The 14,763-nt window shown below is 39.5% G+C and overlaps 1 protein-coding gene across 11 annotated transcripts in view; it reads right to left on the bottom strand.

The window, feature by feature from the left end:
- The window catches only part of Cdk8 (cyclin dependent kinase 8), a 71,248-nt gene that overhangs the window by 22,613 nt on the left and 33,872 nt on the right, over nt 1-14,763 (bottom strand). For 9 of the 11 annotated variants that reach the window (XM_031338742.1, XM_031338734.1, XM_031338735.1 and 6 more), the window contains 2 exons: nt 11,702-11,812; nt 8,647-8,787 (listed from right to left, as the gene is read on the bottom strand). In XM_031338742.1, coding sequence (XP_031194602.1) covers nt 8,647-8,787; nt 11,702-11,812 — 252 coding nt within the window. Of the gene's footprint in view, nt 1-1,279; nt 1,395-8,646; nt 8,788-11,701; nt 11,813-14,763 lie in introns of those variants that run through there. The other 2 variants (XM_031338737.1, XM_031338743.1) reach the window with 2 other exon arrangements.

Genomic DNA, 14,763 nt, shown 5'->3' with positions numbered 1-14,763 from the left:
AAAAAAAAAAAAAAAAAACTATTTGGCTTCACCTTAAGCTTCTTTTTAGTTTTCAAAACAAACCAAACAAACAAATACAAAAAGAAAAACAAGGTCTCACTATATAGCCTCAGCTGCCATGGAACTCACTGTATAGATCACGCTGGCCTTGAACTCAAGAGATCCACCTGGTTTTCTCTCTTAAGTGCCTGGCTAATTTGCTAGTTTCTTTTTATTGTAAACTTATTAGGGCTGGAAAGATGGCTCAGTGGTTAAGAGCACTGACTGTTCTTCCAAAGGTCCTGAGTTCAAATCCCAGCAACCACATGGTGGCTCACAACCATCCATAATGAGATCTGGTGTCGTCATTCTGGGGTGTCTGAAGACAGCTATAGTGTACTTATGTATAGTAAATAAATAAATCTTTAAAAAATAACTTATTAGACTGATCAAGTTTTGAGCCTGAGTTTGAGGACAGCTAGGGACTAAATAGTTGACAAAGATGTGAAGGTCTGGCCTGGTATGTGTTCATAGTCAAATTTCTAGAGTTAACTTTTAAAATAAAGATTTAGTTTAAGTATATGAGTGTTCTGCCCACAGAAGTCAGAAGAGGATCTTGGACCTCTTGGAATTGGAGTTATAGATGTTTATGAGTCACTATGTGGGTGCTAAGAATCAAACCCTAGCTGTCTCCAAGAGCAATTAGTGCTCTAAACCACTGAACCACACATACCTCTTCAGCCCCTACTATAACAAGTTTCTTTGCTCGTTTACTCCCTACCTGGTGTAAAATCTGAAACTAGTCTTAGGGTTAAAAGCCCACTTAACCAGTGTTTTAGTTTTTCTCACAATACTTTCTTTTTCTTTAAAAGACAAGGGGCCTCCGTCTGCTGTCCAGGCTGTCCTTGAACTCCTGGGCTCACAGGATTCTCAGGCTATTGGTGTGCACCTTACAGAGTCATTAACTTTAAAGGGTTTCAGATTCGATTCGGACATGCTGTTATCTGCTGTGTATGCATATATAGAGAGAACAGTTGTGTTTTGACTAGTCTTGTCAAGTCTTTGATGTTATTGTTTAGTCAGTATTAAGAAAGCTTCCAAAAGATTTGATAGGTAATTTTACTTCACTACTCAATAGCATCTTAAAATAATAATCTAGTCTCCAATAAAACTTTTCTTCCTTTCTTATGTATCAGTAGTAGAATCTATGAATTTAGTTCTAAAGCCAAGACCTCCCTCCAAGCAGTACTAGATGGAACCATATCTGTGATAAAATTTTTTCAAAGAGTGCTATGGTCACCTTGAAAGATGCAGAACTTTGCTGGTGACATTCTGAGGGGCATACACTCCATGGAAACCAGATGTCCAATTCGCCTTAAGATATTCTCACATCATGGCAGCATCTTCCAGTACAGCTATGTTATGAACAGACATGGAAACAGAGCAAGCATCACTGCGCAGTGGATAATGACAAGAACTAACGATGCACGACTGTCTGAAGCTATAGTACCTTTCTCTTGAAAACATTAATAACTCATTTTAATAAAAAACAACATGACCTCATTTTACAACTGGATGGCTTTCTGTTGTTTGTTTGTTTTGCTGTAGCCTCACCTGCTAAGCCAGTACTTCCAACAGGAGATGGTTCGCTGTTAACATCGCCTCTCTTGTTATTGCACGTACAGCACATCTCCAGGTCCTAATGCTCCCTAGGAATCTTCACCATCATATTTGCATGTGTGTGTGCATGTGCGCATGCCTGGCTCATTTTACAGATGAGAATAATACAGCTTGCTGGGTGGGGAGTAAAGCTCAATGGTAGGACTTGTGTCTACTGAGTCCAAGGCCATGGGTTTGACCCTTAGCACCATAGCAAATAAAATGCAACACAAACATAAAATGAGTGGCTAATGCTTTCCAAAGCTACAGAGTTAAGAGGTGGAACCAAGATCCAAACAAACCTCAAGCTTCAATCAACTGGGGCTTGATTTTTCCTCTGGGGGCAGAAAAGCCATCCTTCTAAATCATCCTTCTCTTGTTTTCCTTAACTCTCCTTTAACATCCTGGCTCTCTCCCCAGCTTGTACCCATCTCTTCAGTCTCATTTTCCCTTCTTTTTGGCATTCGATTTATAAAAATCAAAGGCAAGTCTCAAGTGCTATAAATTTTATAACTAAAAGATGACCGTCATATAACAGTGTCTATGCTTAGGAGAAAAAAACAGACATACCAGGGCTATGTAAGCAGGTAAAATGGCTATCACTAAAAAGGTCTCACCAAGAGTTAACCAAGCAGGCAAGAGACTAGGACGCTTGTATAGAAGATACCCTTTAACCTGAACGTGTACAAATCTAAGAAGCTGGAGAAAACAAAAAACAAACAGTTTTATTTTAAATAATGTTTCTATGAAGAGATATGTAGGCAGAGTCAAGACAAAATTAATCTTCCATATCCCCTACTTTTGTTAAATTTTATGCATGCTAAATGGTACTGATTTAAATTATAAGCTTATCTGTAATTTAGAAAGAATGAAAATTCAAAACTATGAGATTAGAACTTAAAATATTAATTACTTTAGGACAAAGTTAGAGTACACACACACTGACAGCATAAAAACCCATTGGCCAATTACATATGAGTTAAACCAGAGCAAAGGAATGCTGTGATAACTGTGCAAAGGGAAGCCAAGCTCAGCATATGCCCCAGGGGCCACAGAGCAGTCCCATCCCTTCAGCAGTCTACAAATAATAATAATCAAAGGTCTGATAATTGCTAAAGTTAGACTGGGTGGTTTATTTTTTATCCTTTTTGTTTGTTTGTTTTGTTTTGTTTTGTTTTTTGAGACAGAGTTTCTCTGTATAATAGCCCTTGCTATCCTGGATGCCCTTTGTAGACCAGGCTCACCTCAAACTCACCACCTGTCTCTACCTCCTAAGTACTGGGATTAAAGGTGTACTCCACCATGCCTGGGATTTTTGTCTTTGTTTTTTTTTTATCCTTTTTAATAACACAACTAGGAACACGTAACATGTTTTATAGGCTTTCTAACAGAATAATTCAGAAAGATTTTAAATCGCCTTCAAAAAAAACTATTTTATGGTGTTGTCTATAAATACTGTATTTCTCTTTTGTAATAAGAAAAGCCTAGGGCTGGAGGGATGGCTCAGTGGTTAAGAGCACTGACTGCTCTTCCAAAGGTCCTGAGTTCAAATCCCAGCAACCACATGGTGGCTCACAACCATCTGTAATGAGATCTGATGCTCCCTTCTGGTGCATCTGAAGACAGCTACAGTGTACTTACATATAATAATAAATAAATCTTAAAAAAGAAAAAGAAAGAAAGAAAGAAAGAGAGAGAGAGAGAGAGAGAGAAAGAAAGAAAGAAAGGAAAGAAAGAAACAAAGAAAGAAAGAGAGAAAAGCCTAAGACTCAGAAGAACAAAGTCTGGGTGCTCATTGCTACATCAGAGTAGGTAAGTCAGTTTATGCTGGAGGGAATCCGAGTCCCAGCAAATTCTTGTGTCTAATGACATGAAGCATTAAGAAACCCACACTTACTGGTCTTGTTTTCAGATGCATCAATGATAATCTATTTTGCTACAAAAATTGGGAGTACTCATCTAAATTACTTAATAATGTACTCCCACAGGTCATATGAAAAAATCCCAAGTAAAGACTATACCTAACAATTACAAAGCTTCTTTCTTCCAAAAAAAACTGTTTAAAGAAAATGTTTGTTATACTTCAGTTAATCCCATCCGTCATAAAGGTCCTCAAGGTTCATCAGTATTACACATCCATCAGAATTTTCTTCCACTTTAAGGCTGAGTACTATTCATGTACTATGCATGCACATGCTACATTGCTTTTATGTGCTCATCCATCGATGGACACTCATGTTGCTTTTACCTCTTTGCTATTGTGGATAATTGTTCTAAAGATAAGAATTTACAGCATTGAGGAAATAGCTTAGTCCAAAGGACATGAGTTCAAATCCCAGAACCCACATTAAAAGTCAGGTATGGCGGTAGTATGGCTAATAATGCCAACTCTGAGGTGAACACAGACAGATCCCTGGGTTAGTCCCAGTCCCAAGCTGGTGAGAGACCCTGTCTCAGACAGCAAAGTGGAGGCTGGCCTGATGAAGAGCTGAAGCTAAGCTTTGGCATCCATGAGCACCTGCAAACTCAGAACACACAGAAGCTGAGCTCTAGCCTTTATGAGTACCTACATAGACAGAGAGACAAAACACCACACACACAGATACAGACAGACAGGCAGACACACACACAACACACAGATACAGACAGACAGATTTACACAGTCTCTCTCTCTCTCTCCCTCCCCCCCCTCACACAAACACACACACACACACACACACACACACACACACACACACACACACAGAGAGTTTTTAAAAGGCATTCAGACCTTCCTGACCTCTCCTTGAGTTCCTCTGGGTACATATGCAGAAGTGGAATCTCTGCATCAAGGTAACCCCATATTTAACTGTGTGAGGAGCTGTCACTCATTTCCACAACAGTTACATCACTTTACATGCCCACCAGAAATACAAATGGATTAAATATCCTTGTTGATATCTGCAAAAGAAGTTCCTACGAGCTCCTCTTCACAGTCAGCCATGTGGAAAATCTCGATCCCACACTCCTGCTTACTCCTTGATTAACAAGACAGAAACATGGAGGTAACTTATCCCAATTGAGCTAGAGCCTCCGGGAATTTGTTTATATATGAAGATTAACAGTTCAGCTTGGCTGGGCCGCAGTGCCCAGGTGTGTGAGTCAAGTATTATTCTAATTGTTTCTATGAATGTACTTTTGGATGAGATTAACACTTAAATCAGCAAACATGAATAAAACAGACCCCCCTCCTGCTACAGTGGTGAAATTAAGGTCTATGGACTAAGCACTTCTGGGAGGTGGCAGGCCTTCAGGGTGTGACTCCTAGTGGGAACCCTTATCATGGTGCACTAGAAGATCACTCTTCATTGGCTAGGGAGCACGGCCTCAGCTCATCCCCCTCTGCTTCCTTCCCTCCATGTCTCAGTCCCCATCACTTCTACCTAACACCAAATCAGGAACCCAAACCAAGAAGGCCCGTCTATTATAAGCAGAAGTTCCAAAACTATAAGCCAATACACATCTCTCTGTGTGAGTTAATCATGCCAGCTACTGCATCACAGTGCCCAAAGCCAATCCCTCTTTGCTGTGAGAATTCATTTAATCAAATGAAGCTCTACTAGGAAAGAGACTGACTGTGAGCAACAGTGGATAGACTAGCAGATGGGCTTCCGTGTCCAATTTGTACTCCAAATCCTCCTGGCTTGCAGCATAGCCTGCAGTTTTGGAACAACGAGGCTTCTAAAATGCATGAACCAATTTCCTAAAATAAACTGCTTTCTCCATATCCCTATACCAACACCCCGTGTGTTCTGTTGCTCTGGAAAAGCCTAACAAAGACAGGAGCAGCAGAGCCAGGATTGTAATTACTACAAACATTCTTGCTGCCAAGAAGTGGGGCACAGAAAAGAGAGACCAGCATAGGGAGAGGAAGCTCAGCTCAAGCTCAGGCACCTTTGTTTTAATTTCTCTCTACTTCATTGTGACTAGGGACTTTACTGTTCTAATATGAAAAGGTTAGTTTAGATTCATAAATTACTTCACAAAATAAATCCTATCCATACTTCCTTCCTATCAGACCATTCTCCTGGGAACACATTCACGGAGTGCACATGTAGCTTAGTATTACAGTGCCCTGCCAGGTACACGGGGCTGGCTTCAACTCCCAACACTGTGACAAGAAAATAACAAAAACACAACCATGTAAATGCCCACACATCACCCACACGGGCTCCACAAGAATGAGTCTATAATTCCTACCAAAACCAAGTCTGAGCTACCATCCTTGGCTGTGTGGTGATTACTAGTAACAATATAAATCTCCACTCACCAAACAGGAGCATTAGCTCAGTATTTACATCTATCATCTCAACAAGAGAATGTTTCTACTCTTGTTTTTTGCGAGCAAATATGGCCAGGATAGCTTCAAAATTATGATCCTCCTGCCTCTGCCTTTTGGGTCCTCATGGGCATATTCAATCCAGTATTTCTAGTATTAATAATCCTGATTTAATTCACAGGAAGTTCATAAGTCCTTGGCTATTATCAAAAGGGTGTTTTCAGGGTGTGTGTATCAGTTATCCACCTTACCATGTGGTTTGCTGTGGCAAGGCAAACATCCCACCAACTGGTCAAAGTCCTGGCATTAGGAATCTACAGTGTTTCAGGCATCACAGCACCACTTACCAGCCTTACTCCAAAGGCACAGGGACTATAATGCATTGTACTTTTTCTGATAAGTGCTTCATCTGCATGTAATGCTTGAGAATGTGAAACTAAAAGCTGGGTGGCTTCTGAACAGTCTGAGAGCAAATATCTCAAATATCTTATTACCATACAAATCAGCATCATATGTAGGTACTTTAAAAAAATTATAGTTTGAAAAACCAAAAAAAAAAAAAAAAAAAATTATAGAACCCAAATTAAATCCAAAATTTAACTTTTAGCTGACAACAAGTGCTCACACTTTTAAAAGTGGAGTCTTTCATTCAGAAGGCAAGGTTTGAGAGGGGGGCACCTCAAGAGTGGCCACCTGAAGGCAGCCTGCCATGCAAAGCAGACGACAGATCTAAGACACAGGATGGATGGATGGATGCTTAAAAACAGCACTGACAGCCGGGCGGTGGTGGCGCACGCCTTTAATCCTAGCACTTGGGAGGCAGAGGCAGGCGGATCTCTGAGTTCGAGGCCAGCCTGGTCTACAGAGTGAGTTCCAGGACAGCCAGGGCTAAACAGAAAAACCCTGTCTCAAAAAATATAAAAAAAAAAAAAAAAAAAAAAAAAAAAAAAAAAAAAAAACCCAGCACTGACTTTGTCCAACAGAGAACATCAGAGACTTCTCACTCCAAGTAAGGAAGCCATGAGAGGAGGTGCAGCCAAATGAAGAACATTCCAGATACATGACTAGCTGGACAGTGTGATGTATCACAGTGCCTCATTCTAGAGGGCTATACTAATGCGGCTCAGCAGTGCTAGCATGCAATGACCACACCATTAACGTTTGGTATTTGTCATTACTATTGGGACGGCGTCTACAGACAATGGACTTTTTCTTGCTTGTGTTAAGGTGCTCTGGCCTCCTAAATCCTTCCTTCTTAAGATAGCCCTACCAGAACCTTCTAAAAGAGCCTATTCTTCAATAGCCCAAGTCACAGAGTATTTCTACGTCTCATAAGAGATTCACCAAAAGAGAGAGGAAACTGAACCTCTAGTTACTGTTTTTAGTCCATACTATTGCAAATAGTCACGTGAAAAACACTAAGAAAGCCAGTCTGAATTTGCTGAATAAACATGGATTTTCTTTTTAAGTGGAGAAAATTATTTAAAAAAACAAACAAAACTACACAAAATGTAGAATTCTTCTAGTGCAACTGGTTCTATGAGAACAACGGCCTTCCTTCCACTAGGGCTGTCATTCTCTTACAAGTATGATAAAAGCTGGTAGTGCAAATCAGACAGGAAAAACAGAAATGTTTTTGTAAAATAGACTATTTCTGGGGTTTGGAAATCTTATCTTCAACTTCATAAAAAGCCTGAATCTTATTTTTGTTCTATAAACCCACTGTTTATAAGAACAGTATTTCAATTCTATTAAGTTTGCATAAGGAAAAGAACTCAAGGAATCTCTTTGCTCCTGGTCTCAAAGGCTCTGTAGGTGTGAAAAAGCTAGGACAAAATGACTCATGTTCAGTGTTCTTGACAGGACTCCTTCAGCTGCAGGAAGGCAGAAGCTGACTGGAATCACTCATCTAAGACCAGAGACTGAATGAAGCACAGCACAACAGCCCTGTGGCTTCACTTCAGTCTATGCTTGTTCCTACGTGCACACGTGGGCAGAGATGGAATTCCTGTCCTGTACATGGAACTTTAAAACAAAGTGCTGCTCTAAGGCTGACTTCAATTACCACCTTTACAAAGAATAGAACTAAAAAAGTACAATTTACTTATACAAAAAGAAAGCAATCAAATAATTTAAACCTATGAAGACTTAATGAATAATAATGTATTAGGTTGGTTTTTTTTTTTTTTAAGCAAACAAGGGCTAGGAAACAGTTCAGTGAATAAAGTCTTGCTGCACATGCATGAGGATCTGACTTCCAGCTCCCATTCAAAAGCTAGTGGGACTGTAACTCCACTTCAAGAAATAAGTGGAGACAGCAAGTACCCAGGGCTTCCAGGGCTCCCTGGCCGTCTAGTCCAGTGGAAACAGCACTGTCTAAGCTAACAGGGAAGGGAGCAATAGAGGAGTAGCTGGCTGCCACCTCCTGTAAGTGCACCCTTACATCAGGGTGCATCCTATCCACGGCACAGGACAGTCCACACAGGAGACTGGGGCACACCCACACCCCACCCCACCCAAAGACCTGCAGGCCTACTTGCCTACGGCTCAATTTTCTACAGACAACAGGAAAAGTACCCATAATAAACACATTTCCTGGTTGAATGGCTCAATTTTCTACAGACAACAGGAAAAGTGCCCATAATAAACACATTTCCTGGTTGAACGTTCCCAGCTATGGATCCACTCACCAAATCCCTGTGCAACACCCAGTTGGCGTGAAGATAGTGAATCCCATCTAGGATCTGGTACAACAGTGACTTCACCATTCCCCGAGGTAACTGAACTGGCTTCTTGTTGGCTTTCGAAGCTCTGTGGAACTTAATTATATGCTGAAAGAAAATACCGTAAGAAGCTTTACAAAGAGAGAAAGGCAATTTGAATATTATCTTAACAGAAAAGGCAGTGCCGAGACACGGCACACCAGAATGAGCAACATGCACAGTAATCGCGTTCTAAGAACCAGGAGTAAGGCTCCATTTTTAAGGGATATGATGGCATCTCAGAAAATGAAAGGCAGAGGGAGCAGGAACTAAAGTGCTCCTCATTTTAAAATACAATTAAAGTTAATTACATCTGGGGTACTACGGACCTGTTTGATCTGGCAGGAATTTTCAAGAACATAACCACTCTTATAAGATTCAATAAAAAGAGGGAAAAACCAAAATTCTGATCGGCCAACACAGCACAGGTGTGGTAGCAATTTTTGATAACCATAGGTTATAAAGAACAGTCAGGGATAGGTTTCAGAAAAAAAAAAAAACCCAACATACAGAAACTAAAGAAAGGGTAACAAGTAGACAGCCAGTTCAAGCTGGATATGGATACAGTTAGAAGCATAAAGAATTAAGATACGGAAAGAGCCTGCCTGGTACCCTGAAAAGCCTTCTCTGTACACATGACTAGACAACCAGAGAGAAATAAAGTACAACTTTATAAATTAAACAGTTTGCAAATGAATGGACACAAAATGTTTTTTTCCTTCTAATGTCTCAAGCTCTCAATGAGCTTCATTTTCTGTGGAACAAACACCCTTACATTTCAGGACAATCTCAGGTCAGCTATGCCTCTGACATCAATACCCTCATCTCCAGCACATACTACAGAGAGGCCCTCATTATTAAGTAATTCTTGTGGTTAAAAAAACCAAAAACCAAAAAACATAACAAGAGTAGAAATGTGACACTTAACATTCATATTAATGTTTGATTCTCTACCTGATGTTGTACAGAATCGCACACAGAAAAGGAATAACTAGTAAGTTGTGAAGCAAGGCGCTGTGTTTCCCAAGGGGGAAAACGTAGCAGAAGTCTAGAGTGACAAGACAAACATATTCACTGATGTAAGCCTGTCTATATATAGATGCCTTAAATTTCTTGTCAGTCTTTTATCTCAGATATTATTTAATAATTTAGAATATGTATCACCTATCACAATCAAGTCTGTGTCAGGAAGAAGAAAATCCACTGGCTCTCCCAATGGAATAAGTATAGGTTTAAAGAGAGAGCATTAAAGAACTAAAAGCTCCAGGCTTCCCAGAGTAAAAACCAAGGAGAGGAGGTGAGATAACTGAAGATGTAGTTCTTCAGGTCACACTTTAAATATTAGAGTGATTTTTCTAAAAAATAAGTATTTTAAAACTAAAAATAAATAGGTAAAACCCTGTAGGATGGGAACGTTTCACCTGCAGATTCTTCATATTGCATGGTTATAAATCAAATACACGGTACACAAGCTATAAATTTCACCAGTGCAAGTGATTTTCAAGACAACTCTTGATTATAACTTTTGCTGCTCTATGTCAGCCAGCCCACATATAATATTCCAATTAAAAGGAAAAAAAAATTAAGTTTTAGGGAAATGAATTGTCCTGTTTTTAAAGTAATGTTAAGAATATTCATTTGCCTTCAGTAAAATTAGTAAGATGACAGAACTACAAATTACTTATACACATATGTAACATAGCTTATAGGTAAAATTAAATACTATCCCCTACCCTGTTGGAAGTCATACTGAGTATACCAGACAGATAGCTCTATGTCCTGCTGTCATGCCCTGTCCTGTGTGTGTGACCGGCTGAGCTGAATCAAGGTTGGCTGCATGGGCATAGGTAGGCAGATGTTTTTATTTTGTCTATACTTAAGACAAGTTGCATTTATGTTATTATCAATATAGTATGAGCCTTTTACAATACTGGCTAAACCAGTAAACTATAATTCCTCATTTGAGAAATCTTCAAATATACAATTTGGCTCTATATGTATAAATGACATAAACCAGACAAAACTAAAAACAAGTGCACAAGGAACACTGCAGTCTACTTCTACACTGACTGCATTTTGTAGTGTGCCTCTCATCAACAGTGATTGTTTTTTCCTATGCAAAAGTATGCCAAGTCAAATCATAAAACATTATTGCCAATGAAAATGGAATATATTACATTAAATACCAGTTGTGAATAACTAAGAAATGATTAATAAGTCTCCCATACTCAGCTACACAACTTGTAATTGCTTCAGAACTGTTAGGAGAGCTTCCTAACATCTTAGAACAAGGCAGGGACAGTGATTAAACCTGGCAATCCTTTTATAGCACGCTCACCCCAGAAGTACTACTTCATTTTAAATTTCTTCATACTACCAAACAAAGGAAAGGATGTCCTTTTAAAGCCTTATAGCAGAAAAGGTCGCCTTTCCAAATGAAAACTCTATTAGGAAACAGTGTTCTGCTGCTCTTCATAGTCCTCTTACTTCTTTACCATCTGTTATAAAGGTCAAAACTACAGGATCAAAAAGAAATACTGGCAGAAATCTCTGTAACCTGAAAACCCAAAATGATTCAAATTTCAGAACTTTATGAGAGCTAACATGATTCCACACAATGCAACTCTGTTTCACATACAAGCTTATTATAAACACTGTATGAAATTTCCTTCAAGCTGTATGTATAAGGTAAATATGAAATTAAAACACAAGTGAGTTTCAAGTTCTGACACGAGGTCAGTCTCCAAGATGTCTCATTAAGTAGATGCAAGTAAGTGCCCCCATATCTGGAAAAATCAAAACTCTGAAGCACTTCTGCTGCCTAGCATTTAGTGAAAACTCAACCCACTAAACAAAGCAAAAGCCTCCAGCTTGGCAATACAGCCAGTGATACTCTGTAGGGCGATTTCTAGTGCAGGGCAGCTAACTGTGGTCCCTCTCAAGCCTAACTGAACACAGCCTGGCTACCAGCAGTCCACCTTACCCAGAGGTCATGTTCAGCATAGTCAAAGAGAAGCCATACTTTCCGATCAGCATGAGACAGAAACACCTTCAGAAGAGAGATGACGTTTGGGTGCTTAAGCTCTCGAAGTAACTACAAAACAAAGGAGATCCATTCAAAATTTAACACAAAAAATAGTACTTAAAAAAAACCCACATACATCAAATTAGTACATACATGTATATACACAAGGATATAACATGCCCTGCTACCATACCACAATGGCATTTCTACCTGGATGCTAGAAGTGAACAAAGGCCTCAGATTATGAATGCTCAAGTAGAAATTACTTCATGCCAGGAATCCACAGCCAGTTTGGGCAACAAAGCAGGGCTCCATCTCAGATATTACCCACCCACCCACTCAGACCAGCTACAAATTAAAGGCAATCAAGTCGATGCTTACTGATATTAAGCATTCAATAAACACCTACACAGTGTGATTGCTACACAGGTGCTTCATGACAGAAAAACCTGCAGGGAAAAAAGACACTGAAAGGGGGGTAACAGGAAATCTGTCATTTGTTGCTTGACTTGGTTTTAACTTTTTATCAAAATTACAATTTTAGCTACTTTTAAATCTAAATTATGGCATTAAATATAAATGTTGTAGAACCATCACTATTATTTAAATTTTTTTCAACATTCTAAATAGAAAATGCTATCACCGACCTAGCTCTAGGTAAACTCTCCTGCCTATCCCTAAGATTTTCTGTGGCAGACACCTAGCATTAGTGGGTTCCCATACACCTCACCTTCCTCATGTGTGCTGACAGGCACACACCTGTAATCCCAGTACTGAGAAGCTGCTAGGAGGAAGGACAACCCTGCGGTGCTATCCATGTGACTGGTTGATTTTTATGTATATGCATGTGTATCTGCTACATTTATAAGAAATGGGAGCCAGATCCTTGGAGCTGGAGTTATAAATCACCTGATGTGGGTGCTGGTGATCAAACTCAGGTCCTCTAGAAGCGCAGCGAGTGCTTAACTACTACTGAGCCATATCCCCAGCCCTCTCCTACCTCCCTCCTTCCTGAGACAGGATCTCTCACTGGCCTGGAATTTACCACACAGGCCAGGCTGGCTGCTGAGCTCCAGGAATCCACCCACTCCTACCTCCTCTGAAGGGGGACTATAAGCACCAGCATGCACTACCACGCCTAGCTTCTTTGTCGGTTCTAGGGATCAAACGGGACCTTGAAAGCTCTTCATTTACCCAGCCTCACATTTATCCTGTTATGTCTGGCTTATTCACTCAGTACTATCTTCAAGGTCCACCACGTTGTAGCATGTAGCAGGGTTTGGTTTTTGTTTTTTTTTTCCTTTTTATATATTCCACTATATACTGAGACATTCCTCAGTTCACAAAAGATTAATATTCTGATAAAGCCATCCTAAGTTAAAAAAACATCATCACCAAAAGTAAATTTATTAAGACAGACATGGCAGTGCACATTTGTATTGCCAGAGCTGGTCTGTGGAGACAGATGGACCCCAGGAATTAAACTGGCCTTTAACAGAACTTTTTTTTTTTTTTCATTTTTAAAGAACTGGTTAATCTTCACAAAAGAAAAGGTATAAATGGAGCCATACCAACTTTACTTGTAGAAACCACTTCTTTTTCCAATTTTAACAGTGGGGGAAATTTTCTAAATTTTATGAATAGATATCTTCCTTAAATATATTATTCACCACAAACCTGATTTACCACAATTGTCACACTTAATTTAAACTTGTACAAAAAATATAATAATATTTAAAAACATATTGTGTTAATATATACCACTCAGAAATGAGGAGGAAACAAGGCAGAAAAACTACTTATATTTCAAAATGACAGTGTTTTCCTAAAGAATTATAAATTTGTGGGGTGCATGTGTGTACATGTGTGTATAGGGTCATCTTCAGGCATGCTGCCTACCTCACCTCCTTTTGAGATATGATCTCTCACAGGCTTGCTGCTCACTAACTATGCTAGGCTGGACAGCTAACAAGACTTGTCTTTATAAGCTTGCCCGCTACAGCACTGGCCACCATTTCTACTTGGATCCTAAGAGCTGAACAAAAGTCTTCATGATTGGGAGGCAAGTATTTTACCAACTAAATCATCTCCCCAACTCTGACACAGTATTCTAACATTAACAATTCCTAAAAGCAAAAACAAGTTCTAAATGTATACCTTAAGTATGGTGATAGTTAAACTGAACCTTAATTATGGCAAAATTATTTCCAAAATATAATTAAACTGAAGAATCTTTCTTCACCTTCAATTTTCTCCAATCCTTTAGAAAAAGATGAAAACATGCTGAAGTTGGAGAAGTGTGTTGTGAAAGCAGACTAACCATGGACCTACACCATCCATCAGAAACCCTCTGGAATGCTGGTGGGCAGCTGATATCCACCGCACAGTTGGCCAGAACCCTAATTTGGGTTTCCAGCCCATAGGAAATTTTGGAGAAGAATGTGACAAACAGTAAAATGAGAGCATTATGATGTTCTGGCTTTGAACCTCCTGCTCCCCTCAACAAGGTTCTCTCCTTCCCTTTTATAAATGCTTCCTAAGAATGACTGCACAAAATCTAGGCCATGCTGATGGGTGTCACAGTCTAGCTTGCATGGGGTAGCAACAGATCACAATGAACAACAGGAACCCTAAGAGTTTTATTTGTAGTACATATTATTAAAGAATCAAACTGAGTGTGAGCAAGTTAGTAACAGGAGGTGTCAGAGGGGTACTGACGGGTTAACGGAGCGCAGGAGTCAGGGCGAGCAAAGGTAGAGAATCCTTTCCTTCCTTAGCTGAGGGAGCCTATCCCTCAGTCACCACATGTACATTCAAGTTCACGCCTCTCTCCACCTCTTGACTAATTTGAATCAAATTCCAGATATTATACCATTTCACCAATAAATATTTCAGTATGTACCTCTAAAACAGTCTTTTTTCTCAACTCAATGAAAATAAATAACAATGATAACATATCCAGAAAAGCCTCCTCATACATTTATAAAGCAACTGATTTCTAAATAACTAATGGATACAAA

This window comes from Mastomys coucha, unplaced genomic scaffold (assembly GCF_008632895.1).
Source record: "Mastomys coucha isolate ucsf_1 unplaced genomic scaffold, UCSF_Mcou_1 pScaffold22, whole genome shotgun sequence".
NCBI classification, from domain to species: domain Eukaryota; kingdom Metazoa; phylum Chordata; class Mammalia; order Rodentia; family Muridae; genus Mastomys; species Mastomys coucha.
This window is presented reverse-complemented; position numbering and strand designations above follow the sequence as displayed.